The sequence below is a fragment of the Tamandua tetradactyla genome, chromosome 6 (assembly GCF_023851605.1).
Source record: "Tamandua tetradactyla isolate mTamTet1 chromosome 6, mTamTet1.pri, whole genome shotgun sequence".
NCBI classification, from domain to species: Eukaryota; Metazoa; Chordata; class Mammalia; order Pilosa; family Myrmecophagidae; genus Tamandua; species Tamandua tetradactyla.
This window is the reverse complement of record NC_135332.1, coordinates 111,076,033-111,103,892: the sequence shown is the minus strand read 5'-3', so window position 1 is coordinate 111,103,892 and position 27,860 is coordinate 111,076,033. Positions and strand designations below refer to the sequence as shown.

Here is a 27,860-nt window from a genome sequence, read left to right as displayed (position 1 = left end):
TCACTGTAGTTGCTGCAAGTTGTTGGTAGTGCAGCCACTGCATCTTTTTCTGTAATAAAATAGTATCATTAAAAGAACATTTTCATAACTCATGATTCCTCTAAATTCCTTTATTTACCTAGTAATTTTTCCTTAAATTTAGTACACCTATGTTTAATTCTTTAATGTCTTTAGGCAGATTTTTGGTTTGAATTCTGTTGAGGTTTTATTTTGTACTTTATTTAAAATGTTTATACATACATAAAGTCTGGAATGAAAAAGTCATCGGATTGACATGTTTTCTGCTCAAATCACATTTCTTATGTTGGTTTTTGAATTATTAGAATTCCAAAAGGTTCCTTCTGTATTTGTATTAATAGGCAACACAGCTATTTTCTTTTTTAGAACTTTTGAGCACATTGGAAAACTAATCATTGCATCATTCTAAAATTAGTGTACTGACCTTTTATGTGCTAAGTCGTTGGAATTGGATCATTTGATTTAGGCTAGTTCGCTATCAGGAATCACACTTGATAAGAGTCATTCCATAACCCATCTTGTCAGGTTGGCTAAATCAGTTCAGGTTTTTTAATCTATAAAATTTTTGTGTTGATAATACTGTCTGCTGTTCTAACAGTTATTATGATATATGTAAAATGCTCTGTAAAGTGTAAAATGCTACAGAAATATGAGGTATTTTGTTATTTATTAGACCCATGATATTTTGGTGAACCAATTAACAGTTTTCATCATCTTGGAGGATATTTCTCAAGGGTCTCAATAAAGTTGATGATGTATATTGAGCATTTAAGAAACAGTTGCAATCTATTAGAATTATTAATTCCTAATTTTAAGGTATTTATGATGGAAAAATTATTTAAATGCAGTAGAGAATTTAAATTATGGATTGATTATCTTTGGCCAGAGATCAAAGTCTAAATTGAAAAGTTCTACAATGCCTCTCTGCTGCAAGTAATTTAAAAATAAACTAGAATTAAATTAAGAAATTTTAGGTTTGAGTTATTTGTAAGCAGTCTGATTTTAATCTGGTCATTTGTCGTTACTTGGCCTTTGGTGTTTTATAGTGGAAAGTTCACTTTTAATTTGTTATTCTAAAATTTCCACGGGGTAGTCAAACCATTGAGGACAGTAATAGAATGATTGCAGTCTGAATTTCACATTCCTCTTTGACCCATCCTCTAGAAGCATATTCTAAAATGGGAATCTGCTGGCTTTTTGGTGTAATTATTGACTTTTGAATGAGAATCTGCTCTTTTCTCCTACATATTCAAGAAAATAACCAGGCCAGTTTAGCTCTGACTGTGACATAAAAATATTTATTTTAAATTCAGCAAGAAATGTTGTAACCTAAGAGACAGCTCACCTTCTACATATATATGCCTGGTTTCTTGGGGGTCAGTAAAAAAATTAATCTCCATTATGTTTGCTTATAACCTTGAAAATAATGGATTCTGCTATAAGTACATGTAAAGTAGGTTCTCTTAGGGGAAATGTTTCATAGTTTTATTTCCTTTTATAGATTAATTTAAGGTAAAATTTGGCTTAGCTCAGGGTAAAATGATTACAAATTCATCATTAATATACTTTTAATGTGTGTAAAATGCTTATTACAAAATATTGCATTAGTAACTTTGTGACAATTTTTACACTAAACCTTGGAGATAGAATTGTTAAAACTTATGTTATTCTGCATTACATTATCCTTTTCCAAAAGTTCTAAAGGAGTTTTTAAGTTTTGTATTAGTAAATTTGATGGTTTTAACTACAAACTGTGGAGAGAAATAAAAGCTTGTAACATAACAGGTATTCAATTAAACTTTACCCTAATGCTAAAACACATTATGATACATTGCACCATTATTCCAACATTTTTGAAGGAGTTTTTAAAAGTATCAGGACTTAAATGTTTTTGTCATGGCTGCTATCATCATTTTAGTACCTGGGACCATTAATTCATGTTTGGGAATATTTACTCTGTAAGCAGCTCCTGGTTAATCCCAGTTGAATACTTACCTCCATTGTATTTCTCTCTAAAGGAGAGAAAGACGCAATGACAGCAGCTACATAAAGGAAAGTTACCTTCTCTTTTCAGTGTTTTACTGGGTCCTGAAGTTAATCTTAACTGGTATTTATTCTATTTTAAATTATTTTATACTTCAGAAGAAATCAATATATTATCTAGTCAGAACTTTTCAACATTTTAAGAGGGTTCTTCTTTTCTTCCCATTTACGGGAACTCTGTTATATATAATAGATAGAAGTAGGGTTGTCTGGTCTCTGAAGCATTTGAACAAGGTCCTAAGGAAAGATTTAACAACTGCTATGTTGGATGATGTCACAGAAGAGTGTATAAATGTGAATTTATTTTTTTCTTAAAACAATTCCCCTATTCTCTTGTAAATTAAATATTCGATTCACTAAGCCATGTGCAATTTTTGAGCAAGTAGCCCCTAACTTTTTCACTTTTCTGTAAAGGACCATTTTTGGGAAGGAGATATATGAACCAGAAGAAGGAAACCTAGCTGCATGGCTCCCTCAATTCCCAGAAAAAATTAATTTTAGTTTAAAAGAATCAATTTATTAGAGAACCTCAAATTAGAGACTCTTATTTCCTCAGTGAGAATGAATTGAAAAGTACTTTTTTTAATCCTTAAAAAATTTTTTTGAAAATTTCTTCATGGAGCAGCAGCATGAAGTCCAGAATCCAGAGCAGATAATATCTGCCCTCTCCATTTGGCACAGAGGTTTGGAGAGAAGCACAGCTGTCATTGGGGCCAGACAGTGATGGGCCAGACAGGCATGGTTAGTATGTCTCCACCATTTTCAGACTGATAGAGCCACCCAATGAGTCCTCTTCTTCTGGATCTTTTCCCCTGCCTCTCAGGGTTTTTTTGGAGAATTTTCATCAGTTTCTAACTTCTCTGTATATTCAAGCACAGTAAATTGTTCTCTAATTCAGGCTGCGGGAATTTGCAGGCATATAACAAAAAGAATGACCATTCTCTTTCTTTTTGGGTCTGGGACCCATGCCTATCTAACATAAAACTATAGGAAAATTTGGCCATCTCTTTATGCAGGAAGCAGTCTAGCATGTTCTTTCTGCTCCACCTGGAAACTTAGTCTTTTGTAACCTTTTCTGTTAGACCCACTAATCTGTCAAAACTCTTGGTTCTTTATGACTTTCCTCTTTAGAGTTCTTAAACCATAGGACAAATGTGACTTATCACTTGACGTTGATTACTTTTTAGAGGTAGCACTTCTCCAGCCATTCCATTGCCAAGATTACAAGTATCAGTTGATCCAGAAGTGGAGCAGTACCTTATTTCTTCAAATCGAAAGTCTAAAGTAGAGTATTTTGTGCTAGTAGTTGCAAACCATTCTTAGATTGTGGAGTCAGTTTTGAATGGGTCATGACTAGTATATTTGCTGCTGTTGTTAGTGGAATAGAATAGAAGAAAGAACATATCCCAAATTGCAAGGGTAATTATTAAATTTTTGTTTCTATAATATATAGGTGTGTCTGGGGTCCAATATAAAACATTTTTCTACCGTGGTTTGCAGTTAAGAAAGTTTGAAAACCATTGATTGAGGCCATTCACAAAATTTTGTTTTTTGTGACGAAGTCTAGAAAATATTCCTGGATTTATGACTTGGAAGCTGATGAATAAAAAGCATTTTTTCTTCCAAGTCTCCTGGATAGCATGTTTCTTTTAATTAATACCTTATTTAAAAACTTGTGAATCTTTTTTTTTGCAATGGGTTTGACACCAGAACACAGGTGTTGTGAAAACCATCACTATATCTTAAACCTAAATGGAGAAGGAAAAGACTCGTATCAACCTTGTCATTATTGGACATGTAGATTCGGGCAGGTCCACCACGACTGGCCATCTGATCAACAAATGTGGTGAAATCGACAAAAGGACCATTGAAAAATTAGAGAAGGAAGCTGCTGAGATGGGAAAGGGGTCCTTCAAGTATGCCTAGGTCTTAGATGAACTGAAAGCTGAATGTGGTATCACCGTTGATATTTCCCTGTGGAAATTTGAGACTAGCAAGTATTAGGTGACCATCATTGGAAATTTGAGACCAGCAAGTATTAGGTGACCATCATTGATGCCCCAGGACACAGAGACTTTATTATGTTTACAGGCCATCTCATGCTGACTGTGCTGCTCTGCTTGTTTCTACTGGTGTTGGTGAATTTGAAGCTGGCATATCCAAGAATGGGCAGACTCGAGAGCTTTCTCTTCTGGCTTATACACTGGGTGTAAAACAACTAATAGTTGGTGTTACAAAATGAATTCCACCAAACCACTTTATAGTCAGAAGAGATATTAGGAAATGGTTAAGGAAGTCACCACCTGCATTAAGAAAATTGGCTACAATCCTGACACAGTAGCACTTGTGACTGTTTCTGGTTGGAATGGTGGCAATATGCTGGAACCAAGTGCTAATATGCTTTGGTTCAAGGGATGGAAAGTCACTCATAAGGATGGCAATGCCAAAGAACCATGCTCCTTGAAGATCTGGATTCCGTCCTGCCACCTACTCATCAACTGACAAGCCCTTGCATTTGCCTCTTCAGGATGTCTGCAAAATTGGTGTATTGGTACTGTACCTATGGGCCGAGTGGGGACTGGTGTTCTCAAACTGGGCATTGTGATCACCTTTGCTCCAGTAAGTATTGCAACTGAAGTCAAGTCTGTTAAAATGCACCATGAAGCATTGAGTGAAGCTCTTTTGTGAATAATGTGGATTTTAATGTCAAGAACATGTCTGTAAAAGATGTTTATCATGGCATCGTGGCTGGTGACAGTAAAAGTGACCTACCAATGGAAGCATCTGGCTTCACTGCTCAGGTGATTATCTTAAATTGTCCAGGCCAAATCAGTCTGGCTATGCACCTGTGCTGAATTGTCAAACAGCTCACATTGCTTGCAAGTTTGTTGAGCTGAAGGGGAAGATTGATCCTGTTCTGGCAAGAAGCTGGAAGATGGCCCCAAATTCCTGAAATCTGGTAATGTTGCCTTTGTTGATATGGTTCCTGGCAAGCCCATGTGTGTTAAGAGTTTCTCTGATTATCCTCCTCTGGGTCATTTTGTTGCTTCTGATGTGAGACAGACAGTTGCTGTAGCTGCAATCAAGGCAGTGGAGAAGTCTGCTGGAGCTGGTAAGGTCACCAGGTCTGCCCAGAAAGCTAAATTAATATTACCCATAACACCTGCCACTCCAGTCTTAATCATTGGTGGAAGACTGGTCTCAGAACTGTTTGTCTCAATTGTTTAGCTTTCTGGGCAGACCTCAGAAAGCTAAATTAATATTACCCATAACACCTGCCACTCCAGTCTTAATCATTGGTGGAAGACTGGTCTCAGAACTGTTTGTCTCAATTGGTCGTTTAAGTTTAATAGTAAAGACTGGTTAATGATAAAGCACCATAAAACCTTCAGGAGCAAAGGAATGTTTTGTGCACCATTTGTTTGCGTGTTGCAGTTTTAAGTTATTAGTTGTTGTTGTTGTGGTTGTTGTTTTTACATAGACAGGCACCAGAAATTGAACCTGGGTCTCCAGCATGGCAGGTGAGAGATGTGCCACTGAGCCACCATCACACCCCTAGTTATTAGTTTTTAAAATCACTACTTTTTAAGTGGAAACAGTGACCACAAATTCACCACAGAATTTTGAGAACCATTGAAGTTTAATGAGGAAACAAACAAAAAACTTCATGAATCTTAGTAGCTGTCAAGCTGTGTAACAGCTCAAAGCAGATGGTTATAGAAACACTCAGTATCACTTTCTGCCCCTGGTGTTAGATGCAAGAGCCATAAGTAGGAAAGATATGAGAAGGGAAAGTATAAAATATCAAAGAAAAGCCAGAAGATTTTTTTCTTCTTTTCTTTAGTTCTCAGAATGTAACATTTATTGAATGCCTACTTACTATGTGACTGATACTGCAAGGTGCTAGCTAAGAATGCAAAGAATGAGAAATGTAGCTTGCCTTCAAGTATCTCAGAATCAAAGATAAGCAGATAACCACAATTCATTATGATAAGTGCTTTACAGGCTATGTCCTTGGTTCCTAGGGAACACATAAGCAGGAATGGTGAGTGAAGATAGGACTTGATTGGGAGAATATTTCACCCAGGAGGTGAAATTTGAGCTCAGTCTTTAAGGAGTTAGAGTTTGTCAGGTCAACTCTACATTACCCAGTTTCTGAGGATTTTGTTACAGGGGGATTGGTGTAGGGAACAGAGTCCTAGCTGCATTTTTATTAAGCTCTATACCTCTTAACCATTTGCTTTCCTTGTTCAAACCTTCAAACACATTAGGACTTTCCATGCTGCCTGGAAGTCCTCGGTTCAAATCCCAGTCTTCTCAAGTCTCCTTAACTCTTCCTGTTCTGGTTATCTATTGCTGTATAATAAACCACCCCAAGACTTAGTGGTTTAAAGCAGCAACCATTTTATTATACTCACAGTTCTGTGTGTCAGGAATTTAGACAGGGTATATTGCTGTTCCACAATGTCTGGGGCCTCAGCTGAGAAGATTCACATGGGCCAGGGGGTGGGAATGAGCTTGGATGGCTGGGGACAGGAATCCTCTGGATGCATTTTAATTCACATGTTTGGCTTCTGGGCTATGATGACTTAGCTGGTCTCATCTGGGACTATATTGACTGGACCACTTACATGTGGCCTGCATGTGGGCTTCTCACATTAGGGCACCTGGGTTCCAAGAGTGATTGTCTGGAGAGCAAGTGTTTCAAGAGACTCGGGTAGGTGTTGCTTGGCCATTTTTGACCTAACCTTGGCAGGCATCACTTCTACTGCATTCTGTAAGTATAAAAGAATTTCTTAAGGCCAGCCCAGATTTACACAGAGAGAAATTAGACTCTTATTTGTTAATGAGGTTGTGACAAGGTCACTTTGTAGAAGAGCATGTGGAATGGGAGGAAATATAGTGACAGTCTTGCAAAATATAGTCTGCCCCACTATCTCCAAAGTCATTTATCTTGTTTGCCTGCTAAGTATCTGCACTGGAACATACCAAAGTCACTTAATTTAAAATGTGACCCAGACTTTTCTCTTCTTCACCTCAGTCCCCCTACTTCTACCCCTGCATATTGAGAAATGGCTTTTTTGGCTAATTGATGTTACCTTTATTACCCTCTTATGCAAGCCAGATTCCCTCTTCTTGTAAACACCCTTCCTACCTATGGTAAATGGAGATTTTCCTTCCTCCTATGTGTGCATTGAACCCACATTTACTCCTCGCCATTGTCACAACTTTAGTTCAAGCCATTATCTCTTCTCTGGATAATTGTAACATTCTTTTTAACTTCTGTATTTTTAGTTAATTCTTAATTTTATGAAGTGTTATTTTAAAGTCACATGGTTGGTTTTGACAAGGTAAACCTTGTAGAATTTATACACCCAAAGGAATGTTATTTTTCAAGGTAATCCCTTATATTTATACTGTTTTATGAATTTAAAAGTGCTTTCACAAGTACTATCATTGTTGATCCAAATCTCCATTCTTAGTTATAGTTGTTCCTAAATCACTTTAAAATTTGGAATTACAGGCTTCTGGTTTTTTTCAGTAATTTCCTATATTTATTTAATTATTTTTTTGAGTCGATAGTACATTCAATGGTTCACAATCAAAAGATACTAAAGGATATGCAAGTTTCCCTTCTACCCCTGCCCTTCTAGCTGCCCATTTCCTTCCCACAGGCAAAGGCTGTGGCTGGTTGCTTGTGTCTCCTTCCAGAGACACTCTGTGAACCTCCAGGTCCATAGCCCATCATCTAAACCCTGGGGAACAAGTGTATTTCAGAATCCAGAACTTTTCAGATGCTGTATCACCCCCAGTAGGCTCTGTCTGGAATGACCTCTCAATTTGCCCCAGTCTATCCCAATTTTAGCACTGTTAGTCCCACATTCTCAGAACTCTTTCAGTCCTGTACAAACCAGGTTGATGGGTCAACCTAGGTCAGGGGTAGCACCCATCATGTATTATGTATTTGAACTAACAGGAATAAATAAAAACTGCAAATGACTTCACATTCGTTCAGCTCAGGTTTTGATACTAAATGAATTTGCCCAAAGAAAACACTTGGTTTTCAGAACTTTGAGAATTGAAAATTATGGGTGAGGGATTGATTACTGGCTTCTCCAGAGTCTCATGAGAGTTAACGTGCACACATGGAACCACTGATGTTAACTTTTGTTTTATAGTTACATACAATACTCCAAACAAGTTGTGATTAATTGGCGGTTAGAGTCTAATTTCCTTTCTAGAGAATTTTTTCTTCTGTGAGGTTATTCATTTAAAAGAAGGAGGCAGGCAGGAAAGAACTGCAAATGATGAATTTCACAAATATTTTTTGAATACTGGCAGCATTATGATAATTGAGGCATAGCCTCCCACAGTTACTGCATTGACGGGTACAATACTTTTTGGATATATGAGTTCTAATTTTTTTTTAAAACTATTCATTTGACTTTTCTTTCCTTAGATTACCAGTTGGTTTTGCATTGAGTAGCTGCAGTTGCTCTGTAAACTATATTGTACATAAAACAAATGTGATGTCATAAGAGTTGATACAAATCAATGTGTAGCTAATAAAATTTATTGGTTCTATATAATTATTATTTTGAATTTATGTTTTGTTGGGGAAAAATAGAACTGTTTAGCAAATAAATAGTAAAGATAATGATAGAGAATATGTAATCTTCTTGGAAGAGCATTTGTATAACTTGTATACAATGTTATCTTTTTAAATAAATCATCCCTGTTTATTAAACAAGTCCTTTGCCTTTTCAACAGCATTGACTTTGTTCCAGTTGCTGAATGTACCGAAAAAAAAGAAAACTAGTTTCCTTCAAAACATTAAAAAATCTATAGTTTTTATATAATTCACAATGTCCCATTTCTTCTAATTTTAATACTTCCTTACATATGATGGTTGTGTTTCTAAGGTTATAAAATAACTTATGAAAATAGTTCTCAAGGGAAAAGGAAGTAATGGCCAGAGAGAAAATAATGCAAACAAATCCAGCATTTAATTTGGTCTCATTTCAGCCTGAGTGATAGATTTTTCTGCTTTTATCACATTACATTGTATCCATTACTTTCTATTTCCATTGTCTTAGTGATTCCAGAGCAATATTAAAAATATTTTGATGTTTGTGGTCATCCTTATCTTGGTTCAGACACAGTCAAGCACTGTGTGCCTTTTAGTTTGAATGGGCTACTTAATTGGATGTTAATTAATATTTTCAAAAATTTATTTTTCCTCCAAGTTGTTTTTTAAATTAATGTCTTGATCCTATTGTTAAAAACCAATCTGAGAACCTCTTTTGTTGGTCACACGGGGCCTCTCTCAAAGCCAACTCTGCAAGGAAACTCATTGTTCTCCCTCTTACATGGGACCTGACTACAGGGATGAGCCTGGCCCTGGCATCCTGGAATTGCAAAAGACTTCTTGACCAAAAGAGAGAAGCGAAATGAAACAAAATAAAGTTTCAGTGGCTGAGCGATTTCAAGTAGAGTTGAAAGGTCATTCTGGAGGTTATTCTTATGCATTGTGTAGATATCCGTTTTTGGTTTTTGATGTATTGAACTAGCTAGAGGAAAGTGCCTGAAATTGGTGAACTGTAATCCAGTAGCCTTGATAAGATGAATGTATAACTATATAGCTTTTATGGTTTGACCCTGTGACTGAAAACCCTGTGACTGAAACACCCTTTATCTAGTATATAGACCGATAAGTAAGAAAATAAAGACAAAATAAATAAATAATGGAGTGGAGTGGGAAGGGGTATGGAGAATTGAATGTTTTGAATGTTCTTCTCTATTTTTATTTTTGTTTTTCGTTCATTGTTTTTGGAGTAACAAAAATGTTCAGAAATCTATTGTGATAACGAGTGCACAACTATATGATGGTATTGTGAACCGTTGATTATATACTGTAGATGATTATATGGTATGTAACTATATCTCAAAAAATTGTATTTAACAAAAAAGCCAGTCTGAGATAAATAGTTTCCAAGGCCTCATTCATTAAAAGAGAGGCAATTTCCTCAAAGACTCATATTCATTATAAATTAAGAAAACTGAAAAGAAATTTCTTTTTTAACCTAGGCTCAAACTCTTTAAGAACTCTTACAATAACATAAATTTAATATTTCCAGTAGTGAATGAAACCCAACTGTCTTCCACTTGTTTTTTTTTTAATACTTCATAGCAATGCTTCTCAAACTTATTTGTGCATCATAATCACTGTAAAAAATATTTTTATTGACATATTTTCCCATACCATACAGTCCACCCAAGTTGTACAGTCAGTGGCTCACCCATACTTTGGGGTAATGCTGACTTTCACAGCTTCAGTGCTCCAACTGTGAGTCTCAGATGTCACAGAAATACCCGAAATTCCAGGGAATGACCAAGCTATACACAATAGCTCAGCATCTCAGAATTTAGAAAATAACAGTTTCAACTTTAGAATAGCTGTGACTGCTGTAAGAGCTTACAATCTAGGAACCTTTATAATAGCTCCCAACCTACCTATGCTCTTGAGTTCAATTCTCCAAGTTTGTATTATAGTTGTCTGTGTGAGTAAGTCATGATAATATTTGTCTTTTCATTTCTGGCTTATTTCATTCAACGTACTTTCCTTAAGATTCATTCAACTAGTTACATGCCACACAACTTCATTCCTTCTTGCAACCGCTCAGTTGTTCATTGTATGTATGCACCACAATTCCCTCTTCCATTCCTCAGTTATTGTACCATTAGGCCACCTCCATTTCTTACATTTAAAGCATATTATCAGTGGCTCACAATATCATCACGTAGCTTTGCATTCATCCTCATGATTACCTTTAGAATATTTGCATCACCCCAGAAAAAGAAATAATAAGAAAAAAGAAAAAAACATATATCCCATTCCCCCTACCCCTCCCTTTCATTTACCACTAGTACTGCAATCTATGCAATTTTCCTTTACCCTTATCCCCCCAATTGTTTATTTATTGCCTTTATCTTTTTACTCATCTTTCTATACCCTGGATAGAGCAAACATCAGCGTAGTGACAGTCATATTGTAAAAACTCATTATACAGTCGTCTTCAAGAATCATAGCTACTGGAATATAGTTCATTAGTTTCAGGTACTTCCCTCTAGTTATGCCAATACATCATAAAACTAAGAAGGGATAGCTACATAATGCATAATAACCACCTCCAGGATAACCTCGGCTCTGTTTGAAATCTCTCAGCCACTGAAACTTTATTTTACCTCTTCTCTCTTACTGCTTTTGGTGAAGAAGGCTTTTTTGATCCCGCAGTGGCAGGTACCAGTTCATCCCAGGAAGTCACGTCTCACATTTGCCAGGGAGATTTGTGCCTCTGGGAGTCATGTCCCATATAGGGGGAGAGCAGTGAGTTCACCTGGCAAGTTGCTTAGAGAAAGGTCACATCTGAGCAACAAAAAGAGGTTCTCTAAGGACGACTCTCAGGCATAATTATTTGTAGGCTTAGCTTCTCCTTTGCAGGAATAAGTTTCATAGGGGTAAACCTCAACATGGAGGGCCAGCCTATTCAATTGTTTGTCCCTGCTGTCTGTGAGAGTATCAGAAACTCCCCAGATGGGTAAATTCAACATTTCCCGCTTTCTTTGCATTTTCTCAAGGGGACCTTGCAAATCATTTTTTATTCTCTGCCAAAATTCTCTGGGACTTATCAGGGCATCACACTAACCTATACAAACCACTGAGTTATCACTTCCTATTGAAGATTCCATGTAATTGTGATCTCCTGATAACTTGTGTTTTTAATTTAACTCTCAAAGTTCACTCATTAGTGTTAGTTTGTATTAGTGAGATCATACCGTATCTGTCCTTTTGTTTATGACTAATTTCACTCAACATCACCCACGTTGTTGCATGCTTCATGACTTTATTCTGTCTTACAGCTGTGTAATATTCTGTCATATGTATGTACCATAACTTGCTTAGCCACTTGTATGTTGATGGGCATTTGGGTTGTTTCCATCTCTTGGCATTCATGAATAATGCTGCTGTAAACATCAGTGTGCAAGTGTCCTTTGGTGTCCTTACCTTCACTTCCTCTGAATATATACCTAGAAATGGGATTGCTCTGTCATATGGCAGTTCTGTGCTTACCTTCCTGAGGAACTGCCTAACTACCTTCCAGAGTGGTTGCACCATTCTACGTTCCTATAAGCAGGAAATGTGTGCCTCTTCCACATCCTCTCCAGCACTTGTTGTTTCCCTGTTTTTTTTTTTTTTTGGTTTGTTTGTTTTGTTTTTTTGATAACGGCTGTTCTAGTGTTTGTGAGATCATATCTCATTGTGATTTTGATTTGCATGTCCCTAATAGCTAGTGAAGTTGAGCATATTTTCATATACCTTTTTAGCATTTTTATTTCCTCTTCAGAAGAGTGTCTGTCTATATCTTAAATTAGCTTGTTTGTCTTTTTGAGTGGTAGAATCTCGTTATATATTCTAGATATTAAACCTGTATCTGATATATGGTTTCCAAATATTGTTTCCCACTGTATAGGCTGCCTTTTTACTTCCCTTTCAGAGTTCTTGGATGCACAAAAGTATCTAATTTTGAGGAGATCCCATTTGTTTCTTTTCTTTTTGCTCACACTTCAGGTGTAAGGTCTAGGAAACCACCTCTTTTCACAAGATTTATAAGATATTTTCCTACATTTTGTTCTCAGCGCTAATGTTTAGGTCTTTCATCCATTTTGAGTTGATTTTTGTATAGGGTATGAGATTTGTGTCCCCTTTCATTCTTTTGCATTGGATATCCAGTTCTCCAAACACCACTTATTGAAAAGGCTGCTGTGTTCCAGTTGGGTTGGCTTGACTTCCTTATCAAAGATTAGTTGTCCATATGTGGTAGTTAGATTCAGGTGTCAACTTGGCTAGGTAAGTTACCTAGTTCTATTGCTGTGGACATGAGCCAATGGCATTTGAACCTCATCTGTTACTGATTATATCTGCAGTCGGCTAGGAGGCATGCCTGCTGCAATGAATGATGTTTGAGTTAATTGGCTGGTGTTTAAGTGAGAGAGCGCAAGGTAGCACAGCGAAAGCAGCTCAGCATACCTCATCTCAGCACTCACAGCTCAGCCCATGCCTTTGGGGATGCAGAAAGAAATCACCCTGGGGAAAGTTGTTGGAACCCAGAGGCCTGGAAAGAAGGCCAGCAGAGATCTCCCTGTACCTTCCCACTTAAGAAAGAACCTCAGTTGAAAGTTAGCTGCCTTTCCTCTGAAATACTATGTGTTAACTAAATAAATCTCCTTTTATTGAAAGCCAATCCATCTCTAGTGTGTTGCATTCCCGGCAGCTAGTAAACTAGAACATTAGTATATTAAAATTTTGGTAAATTGATCTTGTATTCTACAACATTACAAAACCCGCTTATTAATTTTGTTAGCTTTTTTGATAAATTCTATCACATGTTCTTCCATTACAGTTGCACTGGCTTTACACTCACTATAATGTGCTATCATCACCTCTATCCATTTCCAAACATTTATAGTCAACCTTATTACATATACTGCACAAATTAAGCAGTAGCTCTCCATTTTCTACTTTCATTGTACCTTCTAGTGACCTGTGTTCTAGATATTAACAAAATATAATTTTGCTAATCATATTTAGTTCATATTTATGATATCATATAATATTTGTCCTTTTGTATTTGACTTATTTCATTCAATATATTGTCCTCAAGGTTCATCCATGTAATCATATGTGTCATGACTTCATTCCTTCTTACAACTGAATAATATTCCATCACATGTAAATTCCACATTTTGTTTATCCATTCATTGGTTGATGGACGCCTGGATTGTTTCTATCTTTTGACTATTGTAAGTAATGTTGCCATGGGCATAGGTGTGCAAATGTTCACATCCCTGCTTTCAGTTCTTTTGAGTGTATACCTACTAGTGGGATTGCTGGATCTTAGAGCAGTTCTATTTTTACCTTCCTGAGGAATGACTACACTGTTTTACGGTGACTGCACCATTCTACATTCCCACCAGTGGTGAATAAGTGTTCCTTTTTCTCCACATCCTCTCCAGTACTTGCAGTTTTATGTTTTGTTGTTGTTGTTGTTCTTTGTTTTTTTTTAAATAGTGGCCATTCTAGTAAGTGAGATGATAGCTCATTGTAGTTTTGATTTGCATTTTCCTAATAGCTAGTCATGTTGAGCGTATCTTCATGTGCTTTTTATCCATTTGTGTATCTTCTTTGGAAAAATGTCTATTCATTCTTTTGCCCACTTTTAAATTGGGTTGCTTGTTTTTTTAATCACTGAGTAGTTGGGTCTCTTTATATATCCTGGATATTAAACCCTTATCAGATTATTTTATGGTTTATAATAATATGGCTTCCAGATTATTTTCTCCCATCGAGTAGGCTGCCTTTTTATCCTTTTGCAAAGTACTTTGAAGTACAAAAGTTTTCAGCTTTGAGGAGGTCCCATTTATCTATTTTTTCTTTCATTGCTTGGCTTTGGGTATAAGGTATAAGAAACCACCTCCTACCACAAGATCTGAAGATGCTTCCCTACATTTTCTTCTAGGAGTTTTATGGTTCTGGCATTTATACTTAAGTCTGTACCATTTTGAGTTAATTTTTGTATAAGGTATGAGATAAATGTCCTTGTTCGTTCTTTTGCGTATGGATATCCAGTTCAGCCAATTTATTAAAGAGACTGCTCTGTCCCAGTTGGGTGGACATGATAGCCTTGTCAAAAATCACTTGCTCATAGATGTGAGGTTCTGTTTCTGAACTTTCAACTTGATTTCATTCAGTGTTGGGAATATTTTATTATACTATTTAAATATTGGTATTTTGAAAAATCATGGAACCATAGAATGGTTCCTTTGAAAGGATCCTTTGGATTCTTTGAACTATAGTGCTTTAATATAAAGTCAGCAAAGTTTTTTTTGGTAAAGGGCTTTGCAGGCCAAAAGAATAGCTTAAAGATATTAGGGTAGTTACTTACATAATGAGAGGAAACAAATTCATATACCCTTTTTTAATTTAATTGACAAACCAAACAACATACAAACATGAACATTCTTAATGTACAAACATTCCATAAACTGTGTACAGTCTTTGGCTCACAGCGTCATCACATAATAGTATATTCATCCTCATGATCATTTTTAGAACATTTGCATCACTCCAGAAAAAGAAATAAAAAGAAAAAACTCATACATACCATATCCCTTAACCCTCCCTCTCATTGACCACTAGTATTTCCATCTTCCCAATATATTTTCATCTTTGTTCCCCCTACTTTTTTCTGTTCTCCTTACCACTCCCTTTCATTGATCACTAGTATTTCAATCTACTCAATTTATTTTACCATTTGTTCCCTCTATTATTTATTTGTTTAATCCATATTTTTTACTCATCTACCCATACTGATAAAAGGGGCATCAGACACAAGGTTTTCACAATCACACAGTCACATCATGAAAGCTGTATCATTATATATTCATCTTGAAGAAACATAGCTACTGGAACACAGCTCTACAGTTTCAGGCACTTCCTTCTAGTCTCTCTAATACACCTTAAACTAAAAAGGGGATATCTATATAATGCATAAGAATAACCTCCAGGATAACCTCTCGACTATTTGAAATCTCTCAGCCACTGACACTTTATCTCATTTTTCTCTTCCGCCTTTTAGTCAAGAACGTTTTCTCAGTCCCTTGATGCTGAGTCACAGCTTACTCTAGGATTTCTGTCCCATGTTGCCTGGGAGGTTTATACCCCTGAGAGTTATGTCCCACATAGAGAGGGGGAGGACTGTGAGTTTGGTTGCTGTGTTGGTTGAGAGAGTGAGAAGCCACATCTGAGCAACAGAATAGGTTCTCTGGAGGTGACTTTTAGGCCTAATTTTAAGTAGGCTAAGCCTATCCTTTGTGGGGATAAGTTTCATAGGAACAAACCCCAAGATTGAGGAGTTGGCATATTGATTTTGTTGTCCCCACCGTTTGTGAGAATATCAGGAATTTTCCAAATGGAGAAGTTGAATTTTTTCCACTTCCCCCCATTCCCCTAAGGGGACTTTGCAAATACTTCTTTTATTCACTGTTCAAATCCCTCTGGAAAAATCTCATATTCTATTCAAGGTTCTATGTACTTAGGATGTTCAGTTATAATATCCATATAAGTTATATTAAGAAATGCACTAGTCAAAATATAAATTTTTTACCAAATAAACATTTCTTGCTTTAGTCTCACACAAAAGTTGAATTTTTAAAATATGACTATTTCAGCACCCTGCAATATTGACATTTGTTCTTCCTCATGCAAAAACGTTTTTTAATTTATTCATTTAGTCCCTATCATTGTACACTCTAGGCATTCCTAGATTATACCATCTCAGCCTTTATCGTCTATCTTTCCTTCTGGTTTCATATGTGCCCCCAGCCCTCCTTCCTCTATCATTCTCAAATTCAGCTTCATTCAGTGTACTTACATTATTGCATATACACTTTTTATTGATGAAATTCAGAATGATAATAATTGAGTATAATCTTTGTAATTGAGGTACAGTAATGAGAAGAGTAGAATTTTGGGGGGGAAGATAATATTTACCTTTATTGAGGTTGGAAGTTAGTATAAAAACCAAATTCTTAAATTCATAGGCCAAACAAAACCAAGTGGTAGGCCTTATTTGGGCATAGTTGCCAACACATGTTTTTTACAGAGTCATCTAGTACTTAGTGAAATGAGGGTTGTTTCTGAAGTTCACACAGTTATTTAGTTAACAATTGGCATCAAATTCCAGTGCTCTTTAAAATGTTGCATTACTTTTGATATTCTTAGAGAAAGTATAATTTTCTTAACCAGAATACTCTATTCTGTAACCGTATAATAGATGGGAATCTACTTTATATTAAACTGCTGTCTCCCCTTCCTGCTTTACATCTTTTTCTGTTTTACCTGGTTTGTTATAATATCGCAGCCATGTAAATAACAAAGATAATATTTTAAAAGGAAAAACATAGTTTTAAAATTATTTTATGAAGACTTTGGGCAGTTGATTCATCGTTTTTTATTTTTTATTAATTAAAGAAAAATAAGAAATTAACACAACATTTAGAAATCATTCCATTCTACATATGCAATCAGTAATTCTTAACATCATCACATAGATGCATGATCATCATTTCTTAGTACATTTGCATCGATTTAGGAAAAGAACTAGCAAAACAACAGAAAAAGATATAGAATGTTAATACAGAGAAAAAAATAAAAATAATAATATAGTAAAAAAAAAGACACAAACAAACAGACAAACAACAACAACAAAACCTATAGCTCAGATGCAGCTTCATTCAGTGTTTTAACATGATTACTTTACAATTAGATATTATTGTGCTGTCCATTTTTGAGTTTTTGTATCCAGTCCTGTTGCACAGTCTGTATCCCTTCAGCTCCAATTACCCATTATCTTACCATGTTTCTAACTCCTGCTGGTCTCTGTTACCAATGACATATTCCAAGTTTATTCTCGAATGTCGGTTCACATCAGTGGGACCATACAGTATTTGTCCTTTAGTTTTTGGCTAGACTCACTCAGCATAATGTTCTCTAGGTCCATCCATGTTATTACATACTTCATAAGTTTATTCTGTCTTAAAGCTGCATAATATTCCATCGTATGTATATACCACAGTTTGTTTAGCCACTCGTCTGTTGATGGACATTTTGGCTGTTTCCACCTCTTTGTAATTGTAAATAACGCTGCTATAAACATTGGTGTGCAAATGTCCGTTTGTGTCTTTGCCCTTAAGTCCTTTGAGTAGATACCTAGCAATGGTATTGCTGGGTTGTAAGGCAATTCTATATTCAGTTTTTTGAGGAACCGCCAAACTGCCTTCCACAGTGATTGCACCATTTGACATTCCCACCAACAGTGGATAAGTGTGCCTCTTTCTCCATATCCTCTCCAGCACTTGTCATTTTCTGTTTTGTTGATAATGGCCATTCTGGTGGGTGTGAGATGATATCTCATTGTGGTTTTGATTTGCATTTCTCTAATGGCCAGGGACATTGAGCATCTCTTCATGTGCCTTTTGGCCATTTGTATTTCCTCTTCTGAGAGGTGTCTGTTCAAGTCTTTTTCCCATTTTGTAATTGGGTTGGCTGTCTTTTTGTTGTTGAGTTGAACAATCTCTTTATAGATTCTGGATACTAGACCTTTATCTGATATGTCATTTCCAAATATTGTCTCCCATTGTGTAGGCTGTGTTTCTACTTTCTTGATGAAGTTCTTTGATGCACAAAAGTGTTTAATTTTGAAGAGCTCCCATTTCTTTCTTTCTTTCTTCAGTGCTCTTGCTTTAGGTTTAAGGTCCATAAAACCGCCTCCAATTGTAAGTTTCATAAGATATCTCCCTACATTTTCCTCTAACTGTTTTATGGTCTTAGACCTAATGTTTAGATCTTTGATCCATTTTGAGTTAACTTTTGTATAGGGTGTGAGATACGGGTCCTCTTTCATTCTTTTGCATATATATGGATATCCAGTTCTCTAGGCACCATTTATTGAAGAGACTGTTCTGTCCCAGGTGAGTTGGCTTGACTGCCTTATCAAAGATCAAATGTCCATAGATGAGAGGGTCTATATCTGAGCACTCTATTCGATTCCATTGGTCGATATATCGATCTTTATGCCAATACCATGCTGTTTTGACCACTGTGACTTCATAATATGCCTTAAAGTCCGGCAGCGTGAGACCTCCAGCTTTGTTTTTTTTCCTCAAGATACTTTTAGCTATTCGGGGCACCCTGTCCTTCCAGATAAATTTGCTTATTGGTTTCTCTATTTCTGAAAAATAAGTTGGGATTTTGATTGGTATTGCATTGAATCTGTAAATCAATTTAGGTAGGATTGACATCTTAACTGTATTTAGTCTTCCAATTCATGAACACGGTATGCCCTTCCATCTATTTAGGTCTTCTATGATTTCTTTTAACAGTTTTTTGTAGTTTTCTTTGTATAGGTTTTTTGTCTCTTTAGTTAAATTTATTCCTAGGTATTTTATTCTTTTAGTTGCAATTGTAAATGTTATTCGTTTCTTGATTTCCCCCTCAGCTTGTTCATTACTAGTGTATAGAAATGCTACAGATTTTTGAATGTTGATCTTGTAACCTGCTACTTTGCTGTACTCATTTATTAGCTCTAGTAGTTTTGTTGTGGATTTTTCCAGGTTTTCGACGTATAGTATCTTATCGTCTGCAAACAGTGATAGTTTTACTTCTTCCTTTCCAATTTTGATGCCTTGTATTTCTTTTTCTTGTCTAATTGCTCTGTCTAGAACCTCCAACACAATGTTGAATAATAGTGGTGATAGTGGACATCCTTGTCTTGTTCCTGATCTTAGGGGGAAAGTTTTCAATTTTTCCCCATTGAGGATGATATTAGCTGTGGGTTTTTCATATATTCCTTCTATCATTTTAAGGAAGTTCCCTTGTATTCCTATCTTTTGAAGTGTTTTCAACAGGAAAGGATGTTGAATCTTGTCAAATGCCTTCTCTGCATCAATTGAGATGATCATGTGATTTTTCTGCTTTGATTTGTTGATATGGTGTATTACATTAATTGATTTTCTTATGTTGAACCATCCTTGCATACCTGGGATGAATCCTACTTGGTCATAATGTATAATTCTTTTAATGTGTTGTTGGATACGATTTGCTAGAATTTTATTGAGGATTTTTGCATCTATATTCATTAGAGAGATTGGTCTGTAGTTTTCTTTTTTTGTAATATCTTTGCCTGGTTTTGGTATGAGGGTGATGTTGGCTTCATAGAATGAGTTAGGTAGCTTTCCCTCCACCCAATTTTTTTGAAGAGTTTGAGGAGAGTTGGTACTAATTCTTTCTGGAATGTTTGATAGAATTCACATGTGAAGCCGTCTGGTCCTGGACTTTTCTTTTTAGGAAGCTTTTGAATGACTGATTCAATTTCTTTACTTGTGATTGGTTTGTTGAGGTCATCTACTTCTTCTTGAGTCAAAGTTGGTTGTTCATGTCTTTCCAGGAACCCGTCCATTTCATCTAAATTGTTGTATTTATTAGCGTAAAGTTGTTCATAGTATCCTGTTATTACCTCCTCTATTTCTGTGAGATCAGTGGTTATGTCTCCTCTTCCATTTCTGATCTTATTTATTTGCATCCTCTCTCTTCTTCTTTTTGTCAATCTTGCTAAGGGCCCATCAATCTTATTGATTTTCTCATAGAACCAACTTCTGGTCTTATTGATTTTCTCTATTGTTTTTAATTTCATTTATTTCTGCTCTAATCTTTGTTATTTCTCTCCTTTTGCTTGCTTTGGGGTTAGTTTGCTGTTCTTTCTCCAGTTCTTCCAAGTGGACAGTTAATTCCTGCATTTTTGCCTTTTCTTCTTTTTTGATATAGGCATTTAGGGCAATAAATTTCCCTCTTAGCACTGCCTTTGCTGCGTCCCATAGGTTTTGATATGTTGTGTTTTCGTTTTCATTCGCCTCGAGATATTTACTAATTTCTCTTGCAATTTCTTCTTTGACCCACTCGTTGTTTAAGAGTGTGTTGTTGAGCCTCCACGTATTTGTGAATTTTCTGGCACTCCGCCTGTTATTGATTTCCAACTTCATTCCTTTATGGTCCGAGAAAGTGTTGTGTATGATTTCAATCTTTTTAAATTTGTTAAGACTTGCTTTGTAACCCAGTATATGGTCTATCTTTGAGAATGATCCATGAGCACTTAAGAAAAAGGTGTATCCTGCTGTTGTGGGATGTAATGTCCTATAAATGTCTGTTAAGTCTAGCTCATTTATAGTAATATTCAGATTCTCTATTTCTTTCTTGATCCTCTGTCTAGATGTTCTGTCCAATGATGAGAGTGGTGAATTGAAGTCTCCAACTATTATGGTATATGTGTCTATTTCCCTTTTCAGTGTTTACAGTGTATTCCTCACGTATTTAGGGGCATTCCGGTTCAGTGCATAAATATTTATGACTGTTATGTCTTTTTGTTTAATTGTTCCTTTTATTAGTATATAGTGTCCTTCTTTGTCTCTTTTAACTGTTTTACATTTGAAGTCTAATTTGTTGGATATTAGTATAGCCACTCCTGCTCTTTTCTGGTTGTTATTTGCATGAAATATCTTTTCCCAACCTTTCACTTTCAACCTATGTTTATCTTTGGGTCTAAGATGTGTTTCCTGTAGACAGCATATAGAAGGATCCTGTTTTTTAATCCATTCTGCTAGTCTATGCCTTTTGATTGGAGAATTCAGTCCATTAACATTTGTGTTATTACTATTTGGATAATATTTTCCTCTACCATTTTGCCTTTTGTATTATGTACATCATATCTGATTTTCCTTCTTTCTACACTCTTCTCCATACCTCTCTCTTCTGTCTTTTCGTATCTGACTCTAGTGCTCCCTTTAGTATTTGTTGCAGAGCTGGTCTCTTAGTCACAAATTCTCTCAGTCACTTTTTGTCTGAGAATGTTTTAATTTCTCCCTCATTTTTGAAGGACAATTTTGCTGGATATAGAAGTCTTGGTTGGCAGTTTTTCTCTTTTAGTAATTTAAATATGTCATCCCACTGTCTTCTAGCTTCCATGGTTTCTGCTGAGAAATCTACACATAGTCTTATTGGGTTTCCCTTGTATGTGATGGATTGTGTTTCTCTTGCTGCTTTCAAGATCCTCTCTTTTTCTTTGACCCCTGACATTCTAACTAGTAAGTGTCTTGGAGAACGCCTATTTGGGTCTATTCTCTTTGGGGTGCGCTGCACTTCTTGGATCTGTAATTTTAGGTCTTTCATAAGAGTTGGGAAATTTTCAGTGATAATTTCTTCCATTATTTTTTGTCCTCCTTTTCCCTTCTCCTCTCCTTCTGGGACACCCACAACACATATATTTGTGCGCTTCATATTGTCCTTCAGTTCCCTGATCCCCTGTTCAAATTTTTCCATTCTTTTCCCTATAGTTTCTGTTTCTTTTTGGAATTCAGATGTTCCATCCTCCAATTCACTAATTCCAGCTTCTGTCTCTTTAAATCTACCATTGTAGGTATCCATTGTTTTTTCCATCTTTTCTACTTTGTCCTTCACTCCCATAAGTTCTGTGATTTGTTTTTTCAGTTTTTCTATTTCTTCTTTTTGTTCAGCCCATGTCTTCTTCATGTCCTCCCTCAGTTTATCGATTTTATTTTTGAAAAGGTTTTCCATTTCTGTTCATATATTCAGCATTAGTTGTCTCAGCTCCTGTATCTCATTTGAACTATTGGTTTGTTCCTTTGACTGGGCCATATTTTCAATTTTCTGAGCGTGATCCGTTATCTTCTGCTGACTTCTGGGCATTTAATCAGATTTCCCTGGGTGTAAGACCCCGCAGGTTGAAAGATTTTGCTGTGAAATCTCTGGGCTCTGTTTTTCTTATCCTGCCCAGTAGGTGGCGCTCGTGGCGCTCATCTGTCTGCGGGTCCCACCAGTAAAAGATGCTGTGGCTCCTTTAACTGGAAAACTCTCGCTGTAGAGGGGTGTCACCAGCCGAAGCAGCCTGGGGGAGTGCCAATCCGAATCTCCCAGCCGGCCCGGGGATCTACGCGTGGGAAGGGTCGCCGGCCTCCGCGGCTTGGGGGAACGCCTGTCCAAATTTCCCAGCTGACACGGGGCGCCAAGCGTGGTGGGGGTGTGCCAGCTGCCGCAGCTTGGGGAGTGTCTATCCACTGTTCCCAGCCGGACCGGGAAGCCATGTGTTTGGAAGGGACCCTGTTCGCCGTTCTCTGCAGCTTGGGGATCTCCGATCCAATTCTCCCAGCTGGTCCGGGGGGCCGTGTGGGGGGGGGGGGGCGGCGCCAGCCGCCGCAGCTTGAGGAGACCGCCTGTCCAATTCTCCCAGCCGGCCCGGGAAGGAGGGAGGGAGGGACTCCGGCTGCCTTCTTCCCTGGCCCGGGGAAGCCCGTGCCCCTCGACGATCTCACCGGAGCAGGTTCTCCCAGCCAGTCAGCCATTCCAGAATGGGGTACGCTGTCTTTTTGGTCTCTGTCGTGGCTCCGGGAGCTGTTCTGAATCGTTTCTACTTCTCTAGTAGCTGTTCTGGAGGAGGAACTTAGACCCACGCGTCTTACTAAACCGCCATCTCCTCCGGAAGTCCCCCACAGGTATAGTTTTTAAATGACTTCTGAATGGACATTAGTTTGGTATTGAGGCTGGGAGAAATCCAAAATCAAGGTGTCGGCCAGGTAACACGTTCCTCTCAACGTCTGGAAGATTAGCCGAGCTGCTCGCCCTGCTCTGGAGGTATCTTCTTGATCCAGGTGCGATTGTCTGAGTCAGGGACTCCAGAGTCAGTCCCCTTCTACCCAAAGAAGACTCCTCCCGGATGACTGGAGAAAAACACAAAACAAAAACAAACAAAAAAACCCACCTGCCCGAGCCCTAGGTCCCTGCGGGCCGTGATTCATCATTTTTTACTCATGATTTTAAAACATGATTTTTAAAAAGTTTAAATTATTTTTTAATTCTATATATTGTTGAACAGTGCACTTTAAGCAGCTGATACAAAAATCTTGAATACCAGGCTTTGTGAACCTTTATTAAGTGGTGTTCTAAATAGCTACAAACAATATTTTTGTATTATCCCATTCTTACCACTGGTAAAATGGGAAAGGGCTTTGGTCGACAGAGAACGAGAATGAAATACTGATTATAAACCGAATGTCAAGTGCCTGGTACAGAGTTGATAATGAAGTTTATATCGCTGGCAAGTTCATTTGATCAGGTTACTTTTTAAAGGACTTAGCATAGTTTCTGGTACATGGAAGGTGCTCAGTAAATGATGGTTTATAATAATTATTAAATTTACATGCTAGCAGTTGCTTATGATACCCAAATTTACCACATTTTACTCTGTATTCATAGATGCATATATATATATAGCAGAATGATTACTAAACTCGGGTCTGTTGTCAGTTTACCTTAACTTGAAACCTGGTAAAACATGATTAGCCACAAACCGAAGTCATGCAACCCTTGAACAATCTCTAGTTGCTTGACCTTTAAAATGAAGATATAATAATATTGTATATCTCAGACTTCTTGTGAGGCTTAAATATATTAGTACATGTAAAATGTAATAGTATATATAAAGTTCGTAATTAAATTTAAGAATATTCTGTTTTAAATAGTATTTATTTAATTTACCTCATCCCTTATGACATAAATAGGAAAAGAGAATATTCCCCTATTAAGTTTGGCATGTTTATTTTATAGTGCCTTGTATAGCCATAAAATAGAAAAATTGGTTAAATGTCAGTACATATGTACATATTCAAGTAGTAATTCCTCCAGTCACAAGACTGGTGCATTAAGGCTTTTTCCCATCTCACTCAACACAGGCTATGTATTCTGTAACCTCAAATTAAGATGCATAATATTCTAGTCTTAATATTAATGCTTCCAGTAGTTATAAATAGTTACTTGATAGATTGGAAATGCTTTGGGAATTAGTAGTCCACACTTCTGTCTATCCATTTGCTTGTCATGTTCAGTCTTTGTGTAATTCTATGAAATTTTATTATTCATATAAATTATTATATTGAGACAAAATAGTTTTCATACTAACGTCTTTTGAATTTGCATTCTTCCCGACATTTTGTAGAAGTTACAAATGAGTTTATAAAACCTGAGATCAGATTACTTAATGATCTTTGTATTGTCAGGGTTCCTAATGTATGTTTCCTTTTTTTTCTTTCAGAGGAAATTAAAACAGAAACTGAGAAACAAAGGTTTGTGTTGTTTCTTTTCTTCAGTGAAAATAATTTGCAAACTTGATAATCTTGGCCAAAATAATAGCACAAGGGTCTGTTTTTTAATGTGGCAATTTTTCTCTCTGTGATCTCTAGTAAAATCAGCCTTTTAGAAAAATAGTTTTGAAGTATATAGTTGTAAGCATCTTTATAATTACAAAAAGATCTTATCTAAAGAAGTATACAAGAATATTTCTGAAATAACATGAGATATGCTGTAAAATCCTTTATCAAAGATTGATTTATATTTAGAAAATATTTTTTAGATGTTTTTGATAATGTTGGCTTCTTAAGACTGTGTTCAACAACTCTAAAGTGCTGTTTTACTTAAGGACAAGTAGAAATCCCATTGCTTTTTAAGGTATTAAGATAAATTTTTTAGAAATAAAATATTTCCATAATTGACAAAATATTTCCGTAATTGAAATTCCTCGAGGTTTTTGGAATGACTATTAGCAAGACTCCAATGTCTTACATTTCATAACATCTCTGACCAGTAGCTTTTTATCTTGTGGCAAATCACTTATGAAATATGGTAAGTTGGATGACTGATTTTAACAAAGGCCCTTTTAGAACTAAAATTCTGTATTTCTATATGACATTTATCAATATCAGAAATGTGGTATTCTAGTGAGAACCTCTCCTTTTTATTTAGTCCTCCTCAAGGAGAAGCAAAAGCTGGATCAAGCACCCTTCCACCAGTGAAATCAAAGACAAATTTTATTGAAGCAGACAAGTACTTCTTGCCTTTTGAGTTAGCATGCCAGTCCAGATGTCCTCGCATAGTTAGTACATCTCTTGATTGCTTACAGGTATGTGTAATATGGCATTGTCTAAAAACTGTCTGTTCTGAATATGTTTCTAAAACATTAATCACAATTGACGATTTAGACTTTTTTCACAAAAACCTTGGATATTATTTTTGTGTTAAGAAACCAAATGATTGCTTACATTTAGGATAGGAAACAGTTTTAAAAAGAGGCTGATTTAATGAAAAAGAAAATTACTTCATGTAACAAAATATTTATCAATAATGAAAGTTTTGATTGGTTTCTATCAGTGAAATGCAAGAACTATATTGCTTTCAATGTGCTGTTCACTTTAGATAATCATCATTTGCAAATGATGTTACTAAATGCATACTGTTTCATAAATAGTATTAGGTCACTATTGACTGCTGGACTTTTGTTATAACATTCACTTATGTAAGAAAAATTCCTTTAATCTTTCATCCTGTGTTATATGCACATATACACACTCACACAGGGTCTTCTTAGATACTTGTTAAGAGAGACCTCCAGATAGAGGGGCCCTTCTCTCTTCAGGTGTCCTCACTGTGGACTGTACCTTTTCAACTAACAATTCAGTGGTTATAAAAAGGCTATAAGATTTGTCCTTAAGAGAGGTTAAGGATACAATCATGTGATTTGTGACTTGTTTTCCTGGGAAGATTAGAAATATAATATTTAAGACTTTTCCTTCCACAACTGTAATAGTAATGATGAATGAGCTAATCTTTGATATAATGCAGCCAGTATGTTGTAACTGTATCTTATACATATTGATCTAATTTGGAAAGAGAGTTTGGGTTATTTAAAAGTGTTAAGATAGTTTTCACAAAAGCAGTATTGGTCAAAACTAGTTTAGATTAGAAAGCAGTAAACTATTCTAACACATCAGAGACAAGTACTCAAGGCCTAGCTTTTTGAAGCTGCCTGATGGTTTTATTATGGTTCTTGACCTGTAATTATAGTTATTATAGTGTAAATAATTTACTGTTTATGGATAAAGTTTTTTCAGAAAAAGTTGGTATAGCCTTTGACTTTGAGTATACCTTAATGATATTTTTATGTAAAAATTTCAATATGTAATTGATGGCTGTTTCATCTTAATTAGTATATTTATTTTTATTAGTTAGCTTAATTAGGATCTTCATTTTCTTTCTCCATTTCAGAAACTTATTGCTTATGGGCACTTGACTGGTAATGCTCCAGATAGTACAACACCAGGCAAAAAATTAATCGATAGAATTATTGAAACAATCTGTGGCTGTTTCCAGGGTCCTCAAACAGATGAAGGAGTTCAGTTGCAGATAATAAAGGTAATTAATTATATAAAGTGAATTTGTTATTTATAATATGTTTTAAAATCTGAAAGTTTTCGCTCTGAAAATATCTGGAAAGGCCATTTTATGTGCATTCTACTGTAACGGAGGTAATTTGAATGCTTTGTAGACCCAGTTTCAGGGATTTCATTTTTGAAATGCCATTTTTGAAATGCCATTTTGCCATTCATTTTTGAAATGCCAAAACTTCATTATAAGAAGTCTAAAGTTTCTTCTTTTGAAAATTCTATTTAAGCTTGAGTCCCAGTCTAGTCTTTTGTTTTATGGCATGCTTTCTGTACATATTCTTTTTTTTTTTTACATGGGCAGGCACCGGAAATCGAACCCGGGTCCTCTGGCATGGCAGGCAAGCGTTCTTGCCTGCTGAGCCACCGTGGTCTGCCCAGCTTTCTGTACATATTCTACCTTTCAGATTTTAGGGTGTCATGTTAAGGTTCCCTGATCCCTTTACTTTATCCTGTACTTTTATAGGCTGTCATCACGACACGTGATTCCTGAAATGGACTAATCCACCAGCTTTCCTAATTCTCTTGCACACTATCTGTCTGCTGAACCTGCTTAGCAAAATCTTTTTCTGAGTTTATGCTATATTGGACCTGAATGGCTGAGCATCTTTAGAGAAAAATCAGTCTTGTTTTCAGTCAGTTATAAATACTGAGTTCTTAATGTTAGGGCTAATGGTAGCAGTGCTATATTTATATATCAGTAAAAATTGATCCATTGTTTCTACTTTTGAAGTTGTTTACATGTATAAAGTTTTCTTTCATGAATAGATATAGCCCCTTCTGAACCTTTCTGCTTCACAGCTGTATTTACTTCTAAGTCTTAATATCTTTATTGTAGAAAA

The 27,860-nt window shown here is 36.2% G+C and overlaps 1 protein-coding gene across 3 annotated transcripts in view; it reads left to right on the top strand.

The window, feature by feature from the left end:
- Positions 1-27,860, top strand: part of ARFGEF1 (ARF guanine nucleotide exchange factor 1) — a 227,310-nt gene that overhangs the window by 46,172 nt on the left and 153,278 nt on the right. For all 3 annotated transcript variants that reach the window (XM_077166936.1, XM_077166935.1, XM_077166934.1), the window contains exons 2-4: positions 24,837-24,867; positions 25,544-25,700; positions 26,843-26,989. In XM_077166936.1, the coding sequence (XP_077023051.1) occupies positions 24,837-24,867; positions 25,544-25,700; positions 26,843-26,989 (335 nt within the window). The remainder of the gene's footprint in view (positions 1-24,836; positions 24,868-25,543; positions 25,701-26,842; positions 26,990-27,860) is intronic.